The following is a 17,130-nucleotide window of genomic DNA, read 5'->3' on the forward strand; positions in this document are numbered from 1 at the left end:
ATGTCCAAATGTGTGAAAGATCTAGTTCTGAAAAAACAACAACAAAACATTCTGCAACTACAGTAAGGCTGTAGTTTACTTTACAAATAATTTAAAAACCTTGGACCAAAGCACACACCACAAATTAGATTGGTCCCCTGCATTTTGTTAGCAACAACATGCCATTGCTTGCATATCAGCTGATGACAGCTGCTCTGTCATTGTAACCAAGTATACCGCACTGTGCCCACAGAACAGCTATTTAGTTGTGGAAAACATAGACCTTTAAATTTTCAAATTATTCTAACAATGATGTCAAAAGCTTCACCTTTACGCTGTTCCAATCAAAAAGAGGAATTAAATATTGTGCAAAGAGGAAAAAGGAAATTCTGACTCAAAGTTGCAACATTTTCACTGGTAAAGGAAGAAAAGAGCGGTTCTTTAGGGATCTGTCAGCTGCTTAGACAGGAAGCCTCAACATACACACACGCATGCACATGCACACACACACACACGCACGCACACACACAGACAGCTGGGTCTTTATGTTTTGTCAGATCAGCAGAGCCTGAGCTTGAGAGAAAAGGGGGTTGTGTTGCGTTTGGTGAGCATGCTCAACCAATTGCTGCATCTCTGATTTCTCATTGCACTCCAACACTGCAGACTCAGTTACACTAGCTGGGGTCAGACATGTGGCTCTTCATGGTTTTCTGCTACGTGCAGCATCAGTGATGGTACACTTTCACTGGGTCAAGTCTCATGTACTCCGGTTACTTTTATTGAAGAACAAAAGACATATTTCCAGTTGTAGATGGTTCTCTGTCAGGTTAACTCTTGATGTAAGAGGGTGTTACTAATATTAACCATATTTTGGGTTTAATTTTTGCTCAAGCAGTGTGAAAAATGTCAGATGTTGCTTCTGGTTGTCTCATTTCTTTTATTATGCGGTGAGGTATAAGGTTTTGATAGTTGTTTTGACAATAAATATCTCAATATGGTATAGTTAGTATCTTCTGGAAGTCATGTGGTAAAGTTTCTGTGTTAGAGGTCTGCTAGCTTAGAGACAAGGCTAATTGTAAAGCCAATATTTGAGGCAGCCATTGCATATGAAGGGGACATCTTAGCTGTGGTTGTGAGGCAAAAGATTGACATTTGACTTTGTTGGACTATATTTAACAAGTTTTTCACTATTTCAGTTATATAAATTACAAACCAGAATATCAAAATGATCATAAAAATTGTTTGCGGTGGGGCACGGAATTGGTTGGATAAACGAACTTGCGTGTCTTTTGGCCTTTACATTGTTCCTACTCAGAAATATTGACCAAATCTACCCAAATGCAGTGCATACAAATTGCTACACCATTACCTTTGGTTGAATTCTGACAGTTTATCTGTGTGGTTAGGAATTGATTTCAGTTACAAACATGACAACTGAACTTTGGATACAAATAATTTGGATGTCGTGTTTGCATGTGGTACTGTGTGGGTGGTGCTCTCTGTCCGTGTCAGCGGTTCATTTACCTCAACGCCAAGCACGCCAAGGCTCTCCAGGAGGCTGTTGGTCGCAGCTGAGACGTCTTGGACAGCTTTGGGGTCTGAACTCACATCCTTCTGCCAAAGACAATGAACAGTTTTCAGTTCATCTTTCTTAAATAATGACTTCTTTCTTTCTTTTACTACAAAATTCTCCAGAGAAGTTTTTCCTTGTTTGTTCGATTAGACAAGATAAAGTGTCACGAAATTGTAAGAAGTGAGAAAAACTGAAGGTTGTGATAATGAAAATCATAAAGACAGGGAGGCAAGGAAGAAGATGTTTAAGGGGATTTGAGCTCTTCTTTTTTTTCTGTGCGGTCTGGGTACGCCGGTGTTTGAATGTGTGATTGAGAGCTCTCACCTATCACTCTAGGCTGCAGGGTGCTGGAATGTCGGACATTTGATAAAGCACAGGTGTCAATGAAAAGAGAACAGCCTTCTAGGAAAAAACCAACAATACTCCAGTGAACTCTCAACTTTCTCTCCCCGACTTGTTCGCCTTTGTCTTACTTCTAATCTATATTTTCTCTCCTCCTCCCTGTTACAGATTCTCACAATCAGGGAAGAGATGGGAGAAAATTTGGGAGTGTTGCAAGAGTTCTTGCCCTCATACAACATTTTTTGCACATGTTGAAAAGATTGTCCACGATTGCATCAAAAGGGTTTCGCAAAGTTTGTTCTCAGTTTTGAGGACAAAGTTTGTTTTCTGGGAATCATATCCTATATAGTCAGTGCTTGTTCGCATGTCATCAACAAGGCATGTTTTTTTTCTCTATGCTGAAATAATAAGAAACCTGATAGAACAAACCATATTGAACATCACTATGTTTTATGTTGACTTTTGACGAAATTCTTGACTTTTTGTTGTTGCTTTTAAGTTCTGAACATCAAACTTGTTTTGTTCACCTTTTGCCATCCTTCCTCATAATGATTTGTATACAGGTCAAAAGTTTATGGGAAGGGGGAGACCGTTTGTGAACAGAGGAGAGTCAACACCAAACAGGAAAGGGAGGAAATTCTTGTAAAGAAAACATTGCTTATACAAGACAAACATCTAGATGTCAGGAGTATTTTTTTTTATTTGAACCAATTCTTTATAATGATAACACTCTGAAGTACAAAAAACAAATTAATGCACCAACCAAAATGATTAAACTATTGGCTGTTGGAATAAATACTCATAATTATCAACAGGGGAAAAAAATGGTTTTATCAGGATGTCAAAATTCAAACTGAAAATAACTCAAAAAAATTCATCACTCACCCAAATTGGTTTCAGAAAGTCCAAATTGGAGAGGAAATGGTTCTGAGCCTTGTTTAGCCAGTCACTGGGTGATTTGCAGATGATCTCCTGAGTCAAGTGGGACACGTTACGGTCTGCAATGTGGACAAACTCCTCCAGCGGTGTCGCGTTGCAAAGATCTCTGAGATGGAATCCAAAACCTTTCGTGAGCACCTGAAATACAGAAACAAAGCTATTTAAACTCAAAAGGTCAAAAGTAGTCCAATGTATTCCTCTTAAAATATACAAATAAAGCCTAACAACACAAACTCATGTTTTTTCACCTAGTAACAAAAAAACTGCTTGATTCCACAAAATACAATGCATTTTGGAGATTTTAAGACACAAATTGAAGTTTTAAATTCCAGTCCAGTCTGCCAAAATAATCTACAAATGGTCTCTCTATGGTTTATTGTTGAGAAATTTCCCAGATATTCAAGACAATTTCTCAAAAATGACTTGGACAATGTTCCATCTATTTATAAAATGCAAACAAAACACATTTTTATTAAGAATTGTGATTAAAACATTTTCAAATATGAAACAAATTATGAAAAATGCAAATGGAGGCACTCAAACTCTGATCAGCTGACTAATGTGATGTCACCAGGGACACCTCGGCCTGGAAGCTTGTTTAAAAGAGAGTAGTTTTTATTTTTTTATTTTAAATAGTTATGGTTTTACAACTAAATAGCAAAACAGAAAGAAAAACTGACCATAAAACATGACAATCTGTCTAATGCGAGTCAGGTTGATTTTCCAGAAAATTCTTACTTATAGTTTTAAACTAGGCCTACAGTCAGCTACTATTTCAATTTACATTTCAGAGACACAAATATTAAACATTTAATATAACATTTTGTCACGTTTTAGAAAGCAATGTTGCATCAAAATGTTTGCTTCACTAGGCAGCTTACTTGGAGATTGTCTTTCACTAATAGGAAAAAAAAGTCAGTGGATTGAACAGACTGAAGAAAACCAGCAGAAAACAGCAAAGAAGTAAGGACTGGTAATATAAATACTGGGACAAACAATGTACTCAGACTTCCAAGAAACCAATTTCATCATAATTTGTTTTGTTACTGTTTATCTCCCCCCTGCTCTGGAGAAAAGAAAAGTGTTATGTTCTAGTAGGAGAAATCGCAGAAAGGTGAAGTAACAAAATGTCCTTTTCTGGAACCTACAGGGAACACAGGCTCTTTTTTTTTTTGGCGACAGAGTCAAGATGTGTGTGTTTGTGAGCAAGAGAAGCTCCCTTCGCCTGTCTCTAAACGTCCTTGACCGCTCTGTGCTATCCCATCTATTAGACAACATAACACATGCGCGCACACCACACACAATTGCACAAACACACACATAACACAGCTGTTAATCTGTTCACAGGAAAAAACATCAGGGCTTAAATCCGGTTGGGAGGATTGGGAATCATACTAATTGACAGAGAATTCAAAACACGTTTTCCTTCGGGAAATGCAACGTCGGCTGTGTGTGTTCACCTTTTTGCTGCAGAATAAAATATTATATTATTATATTACATTATATGTCAACAGAAACGGGTACAGCAATGTGAACAGTCTCATAATTGTCATTCCTACGGTGGAGCGATGTTCCTGGCGAGCTACGTGATCTATGAGACGTTCCCGTCTGTGATCAATGAGCGCCTGGTAGAAGGGGCAGCAGGAGCAGAGGGGGTGGTTTGTGTAGAATCAGATGGTGTAACGTGTTTTTGATTTACAGCCTCTGTCTGCACATGAGGGGAACTAGGAGGGAGGAGGGATGAAAGACGAAGCAATCATGTGACTGCAGCCACAGAGCAGAGGCGAAGGAAGGGCCGGAGAATCGGTCAGAGAACGTGGTTCGATTTATTCAGATATAGCTCATATGGATGGAAGAGGATAGGTTTAAAGAATTTCCTTTTAACACGCAACAAGAAGAAATGGACGCTGAAGAAAAAACAGTTTATCTTTTCAGCTAAGGGAAAAACAGAAAATTAGATGTAGGGGGAAAAATCATATCAAAAATAATGATAAACATACAGGAAAAAAAAAACAAATGGGAGAGGGACTACTGCTCAGTAGCTTGTACATCCATCCATCCAACCCCAACCCAATGTACTTCCATCCCCCCGGGTATTAAGGGCTTAGCTGTGCTCTGGCTGAATCCTTTAGTTCAACAGATACTGCAAAGCCAAGGTCATTAGATTTATGCACAACCGCTGTGATTTATCTGCAACAATCCTAATATTTTACCTTCTCCAAATTGACGTCAGCCTCCAAAATTTGCTTCAACGTGTGATGAGAGAGCGATGCGTTGTGGTGTAGAAAGTGAGAAAGCGTTTCGTCGTCTCTCAAGAAGTCTTTCAGCTTGAATCCTGGGGAGGAGAGGAAACAAAATTGCATAGGTGATTGAGTTAAACTTTCAGATTTAAAAATCGTCTTGCTGCAAACATTTTTAAGTTGCAAAGAAATGTGCTCAGTGAAATATTATTGGTATTTCATAAAAGGGAGTTGCCAGATTCAACAATGCAGAATGTTTGTCCAAATGTTTCGGGGGAGGGATTCAAAGTTGCAAAATGAAATGGGGAGTAACACATCAACAATGAGCCAACATATGAAATGAATCCCTGACTTTATCTTATGATTACGAACCACTTCAAGCATTTGAATACTATTTGGGTCTCCAAATACACACACAATTCATCTTCCCCGCAGTGTGAAAGCTCTTTGTGCTTTGCTGCATTCCCAAGAAGCCGGACCCTTCCTGAAACCGGCTCGAGTCAGCTGAGCGGTACCAGAGATGCACACAAGCACACAAAAATACAGAGTGTTCCCGCTTCTACTGAGCGCTGAATTCTGCAGAGGTTACTGCGGGGCGTCCAACTTAAGTCCAAATACTTTATCCCTTCTGTCTCAAACTGGCTTCCTCACTAACTTTTCTTACATTCAGCGTTTCTTGAGGAAGCCATTTTCTTTTTATTTTCCCCTCTAGTGATTTTTTTTTCTTTTTGTGGTTTATGAAGACAGTTTGGAGAATTGTAAACAAAAAAGAGGAACAGATTTTTTTAACAGCCATTTATCATAAACAACAGTTTCGCAAAAGAAGAAGATGTTGCTACCCTTATGCTTCCTTTTCTGATGTTCTGTAGTACTGTATGAAATTAAATTTTATATTTTAGCTTTAAATCATGTTTTTTTTCTTTAAATCATATGCGTCTCCCAACTCCACTGCTTATGGTTCTCCATGTTGTTCTTTGGTGCATACAGATCAAATGACATCTAAACCAACAGCCACAGGAAACACTTGACTTTGACTGAAACACCCAAGGGAGGAAGTGAAAGAGAACAGAGTGTTTTCAAGAGACATGTGACTGAAAAAAAATTGTCCTGAAGTGTGTGGGTCCTTTGAAATTTCTGATTTAAGATTAAGCATCGTCAATATTTTGGCATCAGATTTCTTCTCCCAATATAGCTGTTCATGTGCCCCTGTGTGCCTCTGCCAGCTCTGTGTGAGTATTAATGACTTAAACCCTCAGCGGTTAACAGTCAGGGAGCTTTAATGGAGCCTAATCGACGTCCCACTGGGAAGCTGCAACTCCCAGTGAAATACACGATTACTCAGGAGATCACGTCACCATAATTCTGATGAAATTAAAAAATAAAAATAAAAAAAAAAATTCCCACTTTATTTCCACACAGTGCACTCCACATCTACTGGCGACTTTGTAAATATGTGTAAAATGAATAATTAAAAAAAAACACTGAAGTTCACTGATGAAGCATAATTTAGCACTGAAGACAGTGATGTTAGCTGTGGACAATTTGTACCATCCTTCACACAATGCTCAGTAACTAAACAAGCTCTTTCTTTAACTCTTGCCTCAGATTTGGAGATTTTAAAATATTTCAGTTTTTGCTCCAAGCCTTGGTAAGTAGCTTCTTTCTTGCAGCTAACAACATTAACACATATCAGTCTTAATTAAATTGCATGTTCTCTTGTACTTCCCATTTTGAATAGTAGAATGTTGTAGTTATACCCTGGTAACAAAAAATATATATATATATATAAACATTTCAGGTACTTGTATTTCATAGGAATCACTAGGAGAGTCATCGGGGAATTTTTTTTTACAGACTAACGTTTTCAGTTTAACGGCTTTATTTTACATATAAATTGTGTGAGGTTATGCTTCTGTAATGAAAGATTCATTTATCTCTTTAAGGGCTGCTAGTAAGTGTGGAATGTGCTGTATATGTCAACAAGTGATGTGTTTTTTTTTTTGTTTTTTTACATCTTCAAAGTGGCTCAATGCTGTTATCAGCAACAGAAGTGAGTGAGATTATGCAGAAAACACTTTGATCTGAGCTGCTATTTCCGAGAAAACTTCCCATTTCAGCTGCTTAGCGATGAATCATGTTAGAGACGTCTCTGCATAAGTGCATTCTCCCTTGCGGATTTGAGACAAATGCAGAAAGAAATATGGTTTAACTTTAGAAATAATTTGTGATAAAGTGCACAGAAGCTTTCTGAGCCAATAAAAATATTTCAGATGCTTCCTGCTCAATTTGTTTCACATCTTACAACCAAATGCATTTCGAACGTGGGAGATAATCAATAACTGGAATCTGGCGATGTTTGAAGCAGGAAACTAATAAATGAAAAAAAGATTTTGTGAGCACTATATGACTGAAAAATCCTATTTTGGCCTTTTGCTTTGAAGAGACATCTCACTTGATTAAAACTTAGAATAGCTTCCAAGAAGTGATTATACAATTAGCTTTACCTCCGGGCTAACTGAGACGCAGCCCACACAACAACAAAAAGTTTAGTTGCATAATTTCTAAAGGAAGATCTAATTTGCTCAGTATAAAATTAAATTGATGTCTTATGAGACATAATGTTGATGTCCTCTCATTTAGATAGAGGAAGTATACTGATGGGCATAAGAAAGTGGTATAAATGTAGTTTTAAGCAACCATTAGCTATTCCATCCTTGTTGTTTAATATAGTCTTACACTTTAAATTATTTTATCTTCTTCTATTATATCATGTTATTTCTACAAGATCATTTTACATATTGTTCTTGTCATGAATTGGAGTTGTAGATGGTGACGATAGGACGTTGTGGACTAAGGTATTTGTGAGAAGTGATAATTTTAATGCCAAACACGAAGGAGAACAGAAATCCAGGCAGCACAGGTGAGCGATGAGGCAAAGAAACACAGAGACACTGGTAGCACTGGGAATACAGAACCTTGGACACATGACAGGGAGCAGGTGACCAGAGTGGGATTAAATACACAGAGGATAATCAGGGGAAATGAGGGACAGCTGGAAATCAAGGGGAATACAGAGACACTCAATTAACACCAAAATACACACAAAAACCCAAATCCTCACAGTTGTTTTTCTTCCTTTCATTGTTGGCGATGAAATTAATAAAAAAAAAAAAACTAAAACCGTTTAAATCAGAGACGAAAAAGGTTTAATGTATTTAATTTTACTTTCATCATAAATCCTAACTGTTCCAGTAAAGACCTGAATGGCTTAGAAGAAAGTGTTTATGTTATCCGCAGCAGACTGTCTGTAACTAAACTGGGACAGGAAGCAGGGACAGTGTAGTGAAAACAAACTAGCCAATCTATGCGTTGATTACATTTTGTCTGCCAGGGTAGAGTCTACAGTTTCATACATTTCCTGTTCTGTACCACAGACAGCACGTACGAGCAGACCGCCCCTCCCTACCAGTCCACCAATGTTGATGGAGTGTGGCGGTAATTACTTGCAACACTGGCTGCTAAACTGCAAACTTAGTTTATCTTTTATATGACACTATTCATTGCAATTAATTTGTACCTACAGTGAATGCTAGATTGGACTCATAACCTTGGGCTCCAATAAGTTTGAGTTAGTACACAGGTGCTGCAGCTGATGAATGGTGAGAAAACGATAAAAAGTCCCCAGTGAGACTGAAAGTAGGGCACTTCTCAACTGGAAGACACAACAAGTGGATAATTAAAGGCGTGTCCTTACGCGCAGGGTTCTTCTGAAGATTTCTGAGGGCTCCCAGCATTCCCCTGTAGCCTTCGTAGCTCTTATCATTCTGGGTGTACAGAAGGATCTTCTTGGCATCGTTAAACAGACGGGAAATTCTGGTGACGACAGCAAGAGGAAAAACACAATTACACAACGCTCTTAGAAGCTTCCAAAAGACACAAAGATGTCTTCTAAATAGTAAAAACAAATTCTGAAGTTCTGAACAAATGTTAATAGTGTTAATACTAAACAGCATAAAGAAAAACATTTCTTAACCACTTTACTTACATGGAGTCATTAAAATTTCCAACTATGCCTGGAGTCTCTCCAGGGGTCGGATTACGAAAGCAGGGATTGTTGGCATTACAGATAATGCCTTGTACCCAGGGCAGGGTACCTGCTGAGGGCATGGCTTTGTTAGGAAAGTGGCCTGGGGAAAAAAAAGCAAACATTTTTCATGATAAGTTAAATTCCAGTATAGGTCAAACGTAAGCAAACTGTAAATAATAATGAGATACATGGTATTCCTCACAAATAACCTCAATGTTTAGTTTCTTTGTTTTCTCAGTAGCAGTTGTTTCAAATGTACAAATAAAAAGCTATTCATAAAATAGTAGAAAGGGAGTCGAAGAGGTTTGACACTTCTTCACTTTGTCGGCTCGGTTTAATTTTGCAGGTTGGAGCCTTTTTGAGATGCTATGTGTTACACATTTTAATAACTTTTACATGCTTTCTGTCGCTGAACTGTTACGTGGCAGAAAGAAAGCGGCTGCACTTTTCCTGCAGCTGATGGTTTAGTCACAGATTCACATAGTGCAAACAAATATTGACAAAGCAGATAGCTCCTTCTGCGTCAATAACAAGGACCTCAGATGACTACCATGTTGATCTTTCTGAGAATCAAATGTTTTGCCTAAAAATAGCATAATGGAACAATTCAGTTATACAGCATCCTCTTTATTGTTTTAAAATGACATTCTTCAACATGTGTTTTGTTAGTACAATACTGGTAGTGAATAAAGTTTAATCTAATTCACTGACGGTTACCTGCGGTTTACTACAAGGTTCTATACTAGGTCCTCAAATTTTCAACGAGTCAAAGACTTAAAATTTAACTTTTGTGTGGGTAGCAAAACATTTCATTTCCCTGAAAAGGTTTACAGCTTCTGAATAAAGTTTTCAAGTGATGTTTCCATATAAACTTTCTTTTTACTTACATTCATGTTGTTCATAGGGAGGATAATACATCCGGACTGATATCAGGATGAAGAAGATGAACAAGGGCCAAATGATTTCAATCAGCAGCTGGATCTAAGGGACAAAGGATGACGGGCATGCGTTAATCATTCCTAGACACAAATCACAACTGATGAGTTAATCAGCTCCTGACTGATTCTTTTCATTTGTTCTTCAGTCGTTGCAGATTCCTTTACCTCATTTCCAGTATTTCATTCAAGAAAAGCTACATTTGACTGTTTTACTTTACAAACATTGAATCTCACCATGAATCTGAGTAAAGTAAATTGCTTGATAAGCTGCTAGAGAGCGAGACAGAGACGGGGAGATCTGTATGGGATTTTCCGTCTGCACCATATGGCCTTTGAGCTTCAGCTGCCCACTTGAAGCAGCGGGTCAGACATGCAGTGTGACGGATGAAGAACAGAGTCGCTGTCTCTACAATATGCACTGTATCCCTTTTGTCAGAGGAGACAGTTGAGGAAGTCACGCGGCCACAGCTGCCACTTCGAGTAGCTGAGAAGTGACCTAATTGTATGCAGACTAACTCACCCCCCTCTGTATAAAGGAGCACTTATATTAACTTGTCAGACTGAATTTAATTTGCATAACTTTGAGCGTGTGGGCATCAACCGGCACATGATAGTAGCCAGATAAATAGATCTAACCGATGATTGTGTCATCCTCACATCTATCTCTGACTCAGTCAGTCTCCACACTGCAACTCTTCTCCATCCAAACGTCTCTGAGGACAATAACATCACTCCCTCTCTACCCATTTATGAGAACAATACGTGTGAGTAAGCACAAAAGAAAAAACGTTGGATTTAAAGTCAACCAGCTGGAAACGTGAATGAGTCCAAGCAGTGTTGGGAAATTATTCAACATTTTGTATAATTATTTAAATAAAAATAATATTAGTAGAGATGCATCGACTTTTCTTTCCCCGTGCATTTTTGGGAATTTCTTAAAGTCTGATTTGCCCAATCCAGGTTTTACATCTTAAGGATTTGGTTAAGATGTAAAAAAGAAATATCAAGCATGTCCCTAAATTATGCAATATATTTGGCATTTCTTATTTTTTTCATGTTAATTGTGTTACTATAATTTTAATTATTAACTGTATTGGTTTTTTTTTTGTTTGCTCCAAGTGCACAAAGCAATGCAATATAGGTTTTAAGGTAGTCCAGATTAATATAAGCGTAAGAAACTTTAAAAAATGCATCAGTTTAAAAACTGTCAACTGAGAGTTTTTAGTTTAATGTGTTCAAATGAATATTTTTTTATTTCATATTGACTCGGCTGTCCACAGATAAATCAGAGCAAAATTTGGCTCCACATTTATTGCCCCCTGTTGCATCTCTAAATATTAGCTCAGTTACATAAGTCGACATACTTAGAAATGTGTGCTCAAAAATTTACAAGTTCACAGAAAGAGTAGGATTTAGAAAAATAACAGACGTTCATAACTTACAGCTGAGTTTATGATTCTTTCAAATCAGTGATTAACAGACTACTTACGGTTTGTCGTCGTCTGTAGGTGAAGTTCTTCCATAGCAGTAGACCCAGCTGAGTGGAGACCGCCATGTTGCCGTCTTCCTAACCTCAACGAGCCAACTCCAGCTCCTCACTGAGAAAACACAAAAAAAACACAGGCTCAAATACAACAAGCATAAAACACAGAGATGACTCAAAAACAGATATCAAAACCATTAATTTACACTTTTCTTGTCATGGAGAAATAGTTATGCAGCTATAACAGACGCATGTTAAGCCTCTTTAATTTAGCTGTGTTCTTGTGAAAGAAAACAGGATGCTCTCACGCAGAAAAATGGATTTGAAAACAGAACAGAAAGTGATTACATCTATAGAAGATGACCAAAGACACGCAACGATAAGAGGAAAAAAAATAGCAAGAGGAAGGCTCAAAGTGGATGACAAGCATTTCTTGGAAGAGCAAATAATCTTAAAATTAAGCCATTTGATGCAAACTACAGTAAAATGCCAGAACATTCACCTGTTGGAACAAAACTCCTCTGACCTGAAACACAGAGCTGCCAAAATACCAGCGAGGCTCAACAAAATTCAGTCAACCGACTAGAAGACAGCTGCCAACTCTTGCAAATTCAGCTCCACTTAATGTAAACTCTTCTGTCCAAAGTTCAAGCACTTCATCTGTGAGGATGAGTGGGTGGGGAGAGGATGGGGGAGCCAGTGTGGGGAGGAGAACTTTTCATGAGCCCATGAAAAGTTTTCAGTAGACTGGCTCCAGCCAGATAACACCTCAGAATCCTTTTGATGTGAATTCAAAATTAATGAATGGCTTCAACTCATTATTTTCTCCTTGTTTATTCTTTACAGAATTAATAATTAAACAGCTTAATTTTTTAAAGTGAAATGTGATATTTCTTTGAAAATGATTTGTATTTTGATGTTATTCATCAATCTAGAAACGTGAACTCTTCTAGTAAGAACTCTTTGCATGTGGCACTGACATTATGTTGACCTTTCACCTAGACCAGAGGAATGGTGCATCTCACTGATCCAATCTTTATAAAATTATAAAGCAAACCCAAATTCTCTCTCCGTACAAACTCAAGACTGTATTTCATTCAGTACGTTCCAAATTTTTTGGAGTTAAGTGGTGAAACTTCACGTTTCATTGGCAGAAGAATCGAGGCCATCCTGTTTTCCACGCATAATGTCCTTTATACAGATTAAAGCTGATTGGCTGCAGTGGACAGTGGGACCATAGCACGGCGAAGTCAAGGACAGTGATGTTCAAACATAACGTGTCATACTGATTAGTTGATTTGCTGTAAAATCTAACATTATATTACTTTAAAACAATTTTTTAAAAACAGTCTTAAAGCAAATAACTTTGACCAAATAACTTTTGGTCAAATCAAATAACTTTGGTCTTGTTTTTTTAACCACTATCAGGGTTGGATGAATACTCACTGAGGGAAAGAAAATATGCAAGGATTGCTTTTAGCACTCAATCATTCTCAATTTATTACTTTGGATACAAATATGTTGAAGGGAAACAGATGTGAAAATTCCCCCAACCTACAAAAAAGACTAATAGATCAACAATGCCCATTTATATTTGTCCTAAAATCAGTTCCTACTTTACACAAAATGTGCACAAAATGTGCAAGGTATAACAAAATCCACTGAAATACTTAACATTTCATAATAAAAACTAACAGGAACTTTGGGATCCATGAACAAACACAGCGATCCAGCCAGGTTATCTGTTGCTCGGGTACATCTGTTTCACCCCCCAGTGAGTCACTTGATTTGGTAGCAACTACTACTAAGTAAGCAAGTCAAAATTATATTAATCACAGCACAACTGCTCCACAGATCTCTGTAAATTAGTAATCTGGTCATATTTTAGGCTACTGCGTCATGTGACATGAATAACAAAGCAAGCCATATCAGGCACCGTGTCTTTTTTATTTAACAATCCCTCGTCGTGTCTTGATAAAATGCGGATATTTGGTTTTCATACGTTTTTCTCAACGTATGAGCCGATCCGTTTTAAACTAAAACCCTTAGAACAAAGATGAATGTATTGCCATCATTCTACAAATTTCCACTGTGGCATAAGACTCATTTTTATTTGATGCAGCGACGAATTGTTTTCGACTCCATTACGCATTTGAACGAGACAAATACTGGGTCGAAATCTACACGTCGTATGCAGAGAAAAAAAATGGGGGTTCTTTAGCTCAGTGACTGGTGCAGAGCGATGGCGCCTCTAGTGGCATAAAACATGTCAAAAATCACATTTATACTTGTTTACCATCTTTCCTCGCTCACGTGTTACATCACATTAAGACAGAATGTTTTTTCCCCTTTCTTCAACGCCATTGTCTTTTTAGCTCTCATAAAGCGCCTCAAAATGATAACTGATCAACATAGTTATTTCTTTTTCTTGTATATAAAAAAGAGTGGAGATAGTCATCGATGTTGTATGTAAAACGACTTTTTGGCTCCAACGTAGCACATCTGAAAAAAACAATATTTCAACGACGTGGCAGCATCGCATTATGCATGCATGTCAAATGAAATATTGGAGGGTGGAACGGATTAAACAAGTATCTTAAAAAACACAAAGAGACATTCACTGTATGACTTTTTTTTGTCGAATGGAAATTACTTAAATGTAAGATAAATTAAAGCAGACATGAGCCAAACGTTTTTGTTATGTTTTCGGTAGGTGTATTTAATAGGATATGAGATTATAAAAAACAATCGCCTTCCAGACTGACTTTTGTGCTTCATCTCATTGTTCTGTTGAACGGGGGTTACTGTCGGTCATCCAGTTTAGCGGCGCTGACCAACAGCTTCGTCAAGTCAGACAAACTAAAGCGACAAAAAAGGTGAATGAACCTACAAAATAAAGCTAAACCTGACATAAACTATGTCCTATGACCGTTTTATTCCTGTCTGTCTCTTATTAGACCGTGTTGTTCTAAATATGCAAATAGACAAAGCAGCAACAACCATTGTTTTTGAAGTTATGGTCATTTATGAGGTTGTTATTTAGCAATAAATTAAGACTTTGCAACAGCAGCTCTTTTATTTTTGTAATCCCTCACCGGATGTAATTTGCTTATACTTTTTAACAGACTCCCGTCTAGAGTCGAGTCCGACTCAGAAGCTGTCGAAATAGAAAATTAGAGGCTACAAGAAAAAGAAAAACGTGACATTTATCATTATAGTAGCAAAACGGCTTAATTTTAAGTAAACTGCACCCTTGGTTTAAGCTACAGACGTAAAAATGAAGAAAAGTTGCGGATAATTGCATTAGTTCAATTAAAGTACCTTTTCCTTACAACATAAAAAAAACTGTTTTTTCTTCTTCTCAGTTCCAGATTTACACAATTAGCCTAACAATATGCTAACAACAAGACAAAAAGCGATGAAATATGTGGTACGGCATTTTCGTCTTAACAAAGAAATTCCAAATCTTTGCGTAAAACTCACAGAAGTGCACGTGAAGTCACCAACCTTAATCTTAATGTGTTCACTCGCTCTTCTGCCTCTCATCAATTGAAAGTCCTTTTCTCAAACAGAAGTGAAAAACGAGGTTAACAATTGCGTCCCTCTGACGCCGCGGTCCTCCTTGTTCTTTTGTCAGTGTCTAGGAAAACTGTTTTTTCTCCCCAGGCAGGCTTTTATAGCGCAGCTCGATGCGGAGCGCAGCAAAGGTAACTAACGGTCACAGTTTGTTGCTGCTCCCTTATAAGGCAAGCACGTGCGGCAGCAAAACATCTCTTAAAGGGCCAGCCTAATTTTTATCGCACTGGTTTTCAATTAAAGGAGAGCACATATTCAATTGCTCCTTGTAATTACGTTATGTAAATAACGCAAATGAATATTTAATTACGTTTTTATATATTTGTTTGTTGGATGAAGAATATCAATGCTTGGTTTACAACTGGTTAACAGTATATGAACTGATTATGTAGCGTAATGGTTTGCTCCGTTATTATTGTATTGAAACTTTGAACCCATAATTCACTTTTGTCAGTATTGCCACAGGTTTCACAATATTACCAACTGAATGTCTAAAGTTGACACTCTTTTCCTCTTTTTTGTTCCCAAAATTAATAGCAGAGCATCTAGTTGTTTTTCTGTATATGGGTGAAATCTATTGCACAATGAATCGCAAACAGGATATGGTCCTGACAATTTTTTTGTTAACTTCTTGTTTTTCATCAATCATACTTCCAGTATTCTCAGAATGGCACATTCAGATATAGCCCATCACGTGTAAAAAGATATACATTCTTTGAAACGTTATTTTCTGCAAAACAGGAGAAATTGGAAGAGATGACTTAATATGAGAACACTATCATTTAAATGTTTTGGAATGTACATTATATTTGACAGTTTCTGTAAAGACTGATGACCTGTCTGATGCCCCCCGCCTCTCACCCAATGCCCAATGACCCCTTTGTGACCCTGTAAAGATAAGCCGGCTTAAATGATGGATGGATTTTTTTTTTATAGAGAAGTTCTTAAAAATTATCTCCAGTACTTTATTCTATAATAAAGTAATAGCACACAACTCCTTTATGTGCAGTGTATTTTTTTATTACGGGGTGGATTCCTTTTTTATTTTATTTTATTTTATCTTATTTTATTTTATTTTTTTTACCAGTTTATTCCTGTTTTGAATGTTGTAATCAGAAAAAACAATCATACTTAAGCTAAAATGTGACTATCTATTAACTGAATGAACATATTAAGATTAAAGTTACTCTTAGGTGTCCTAATTTGTTTGCATGATTATTGTGCAGAATCCTCTGTGCAACAGGTTCCAGTCAAGAGAAGTAAAATCTTGATGGATAGAGGTCTGAACTCTAAGTTGTTAAACTGCATTTTCTACTTTTTGGTGGATTTATGTGTGGATTTTGGTGGATTTTAAAAAAAGTTACCGTTCACATCTTGTTCCGCAAAAGATTACAAAATGTAATCATTTCTGTCCTGATATTTACAGGACATAAATATGCAGAAACACTCTTTAATATACTATTAAACAACGTTTAATAGCATATTCTACTGTCATTTACAGCCCATGTCATCATTCAGCAAAAAATGTAATCAGTGCAACAGCTGCGATCAATTTGTCAATCATCAGAGCCTGACTGATGAAAACCTTTAATTTTGTTTCATCTACTGCATTTTTAAACTGAAAACAGTTCAACCCAGTAACTCATCCATCTTGTTTTGAACTCTGTCGTCTCTAAAATCCACTCTGTCCTCCATTGTTCTGTTACTTAATCACTGAGTTTGTCCCAAATCGTGCAGAGACAACAGGTTAAACAATGACAAATACTTACTACACTGTTTAACAGAACCTCTTAATTGTCCGACAAATACTCTGTACAGAAGCAGCTGTCAACACTTAATGTCCTCAGATATCAGTGTTTGGATTCTTAACAGCGTGTGCTTTGGTCAGAATGGCTCATAGGTACTTAGACCAAATTAGGATGAGTTAAGGTTGCATAGGGGAGGATGATGTCAGCAAAAAAAACCTGCAAGGA

General features: G+C 37.3%; 1 protein-coding gene across 3 annotated transcripts in view; it reads right to left on the reverse strand.

Moving 5' to 3' along the window:
* LOC106959213 (ATP-binding cassette sub-family A member 1-like) overlaps positions 1–15,280 on the reverse strand; it is a 31,533-nt gene extending 16,253 nt beyond the window's left edge. For all 3 annotated transcript variants that reach the window (XM_015051618.1, XM_015051619.1, XM_015051617.1), the window contains exons 1-8: positions 15,089–15,280; positions 11,588–11,696; positions 10,048–10,141; positions 9,119–9,260; positions 8,828–8,946; positions 5,047–5,168; positions 2,780–2,971; positions 1,504–1,593 (exon numbers count right to left, since the gene is read on the reverse strand). In XM_015051618.1, the coding sequence (XP_014907104.1) occupies positions 1,504–1,593; positions 2,780–2,971; positions 5,047–5,168; positions 8,828–8,946; positions 9,119–9,260; positions 10,048–10,141; positions 11,588–11,653 (825 nt within the window). In that variant the 5' untranslated portion in view covers positions 11,654–11,696; positions 15,089–15,280. The remainder of the gene's footprint in view (positions 1–1,503; positions 1,594–2,779; positions 2,972–5,046; positions 5,169–8,827; positions 8,947–9,118; positions 9,261–10,047; positions 10,142–11,587; positions 11,697–15,088) is intronic.
* Between the last annotated feature and the right edge of the window lie 1,850 nt (positions 15,281–17,130).

Source organism: Poecilia latipinna, unplaced genomic scaffold (assembly GCF_001443285.1).
Source record: "Poecilia latipinna isolate Pla-1442-1.1 unplaced genomic scaffold, P_latipinna-1.0 Scaffold1056, whole genome shotgun sequence".
Classification (NCBI taxonomy): Eukaryota; Metazoa; Chordata; class Actinopteri; order Cyprinodontiformes; family Poeciliidae; genus Poecilia; species Poecilia latipinna.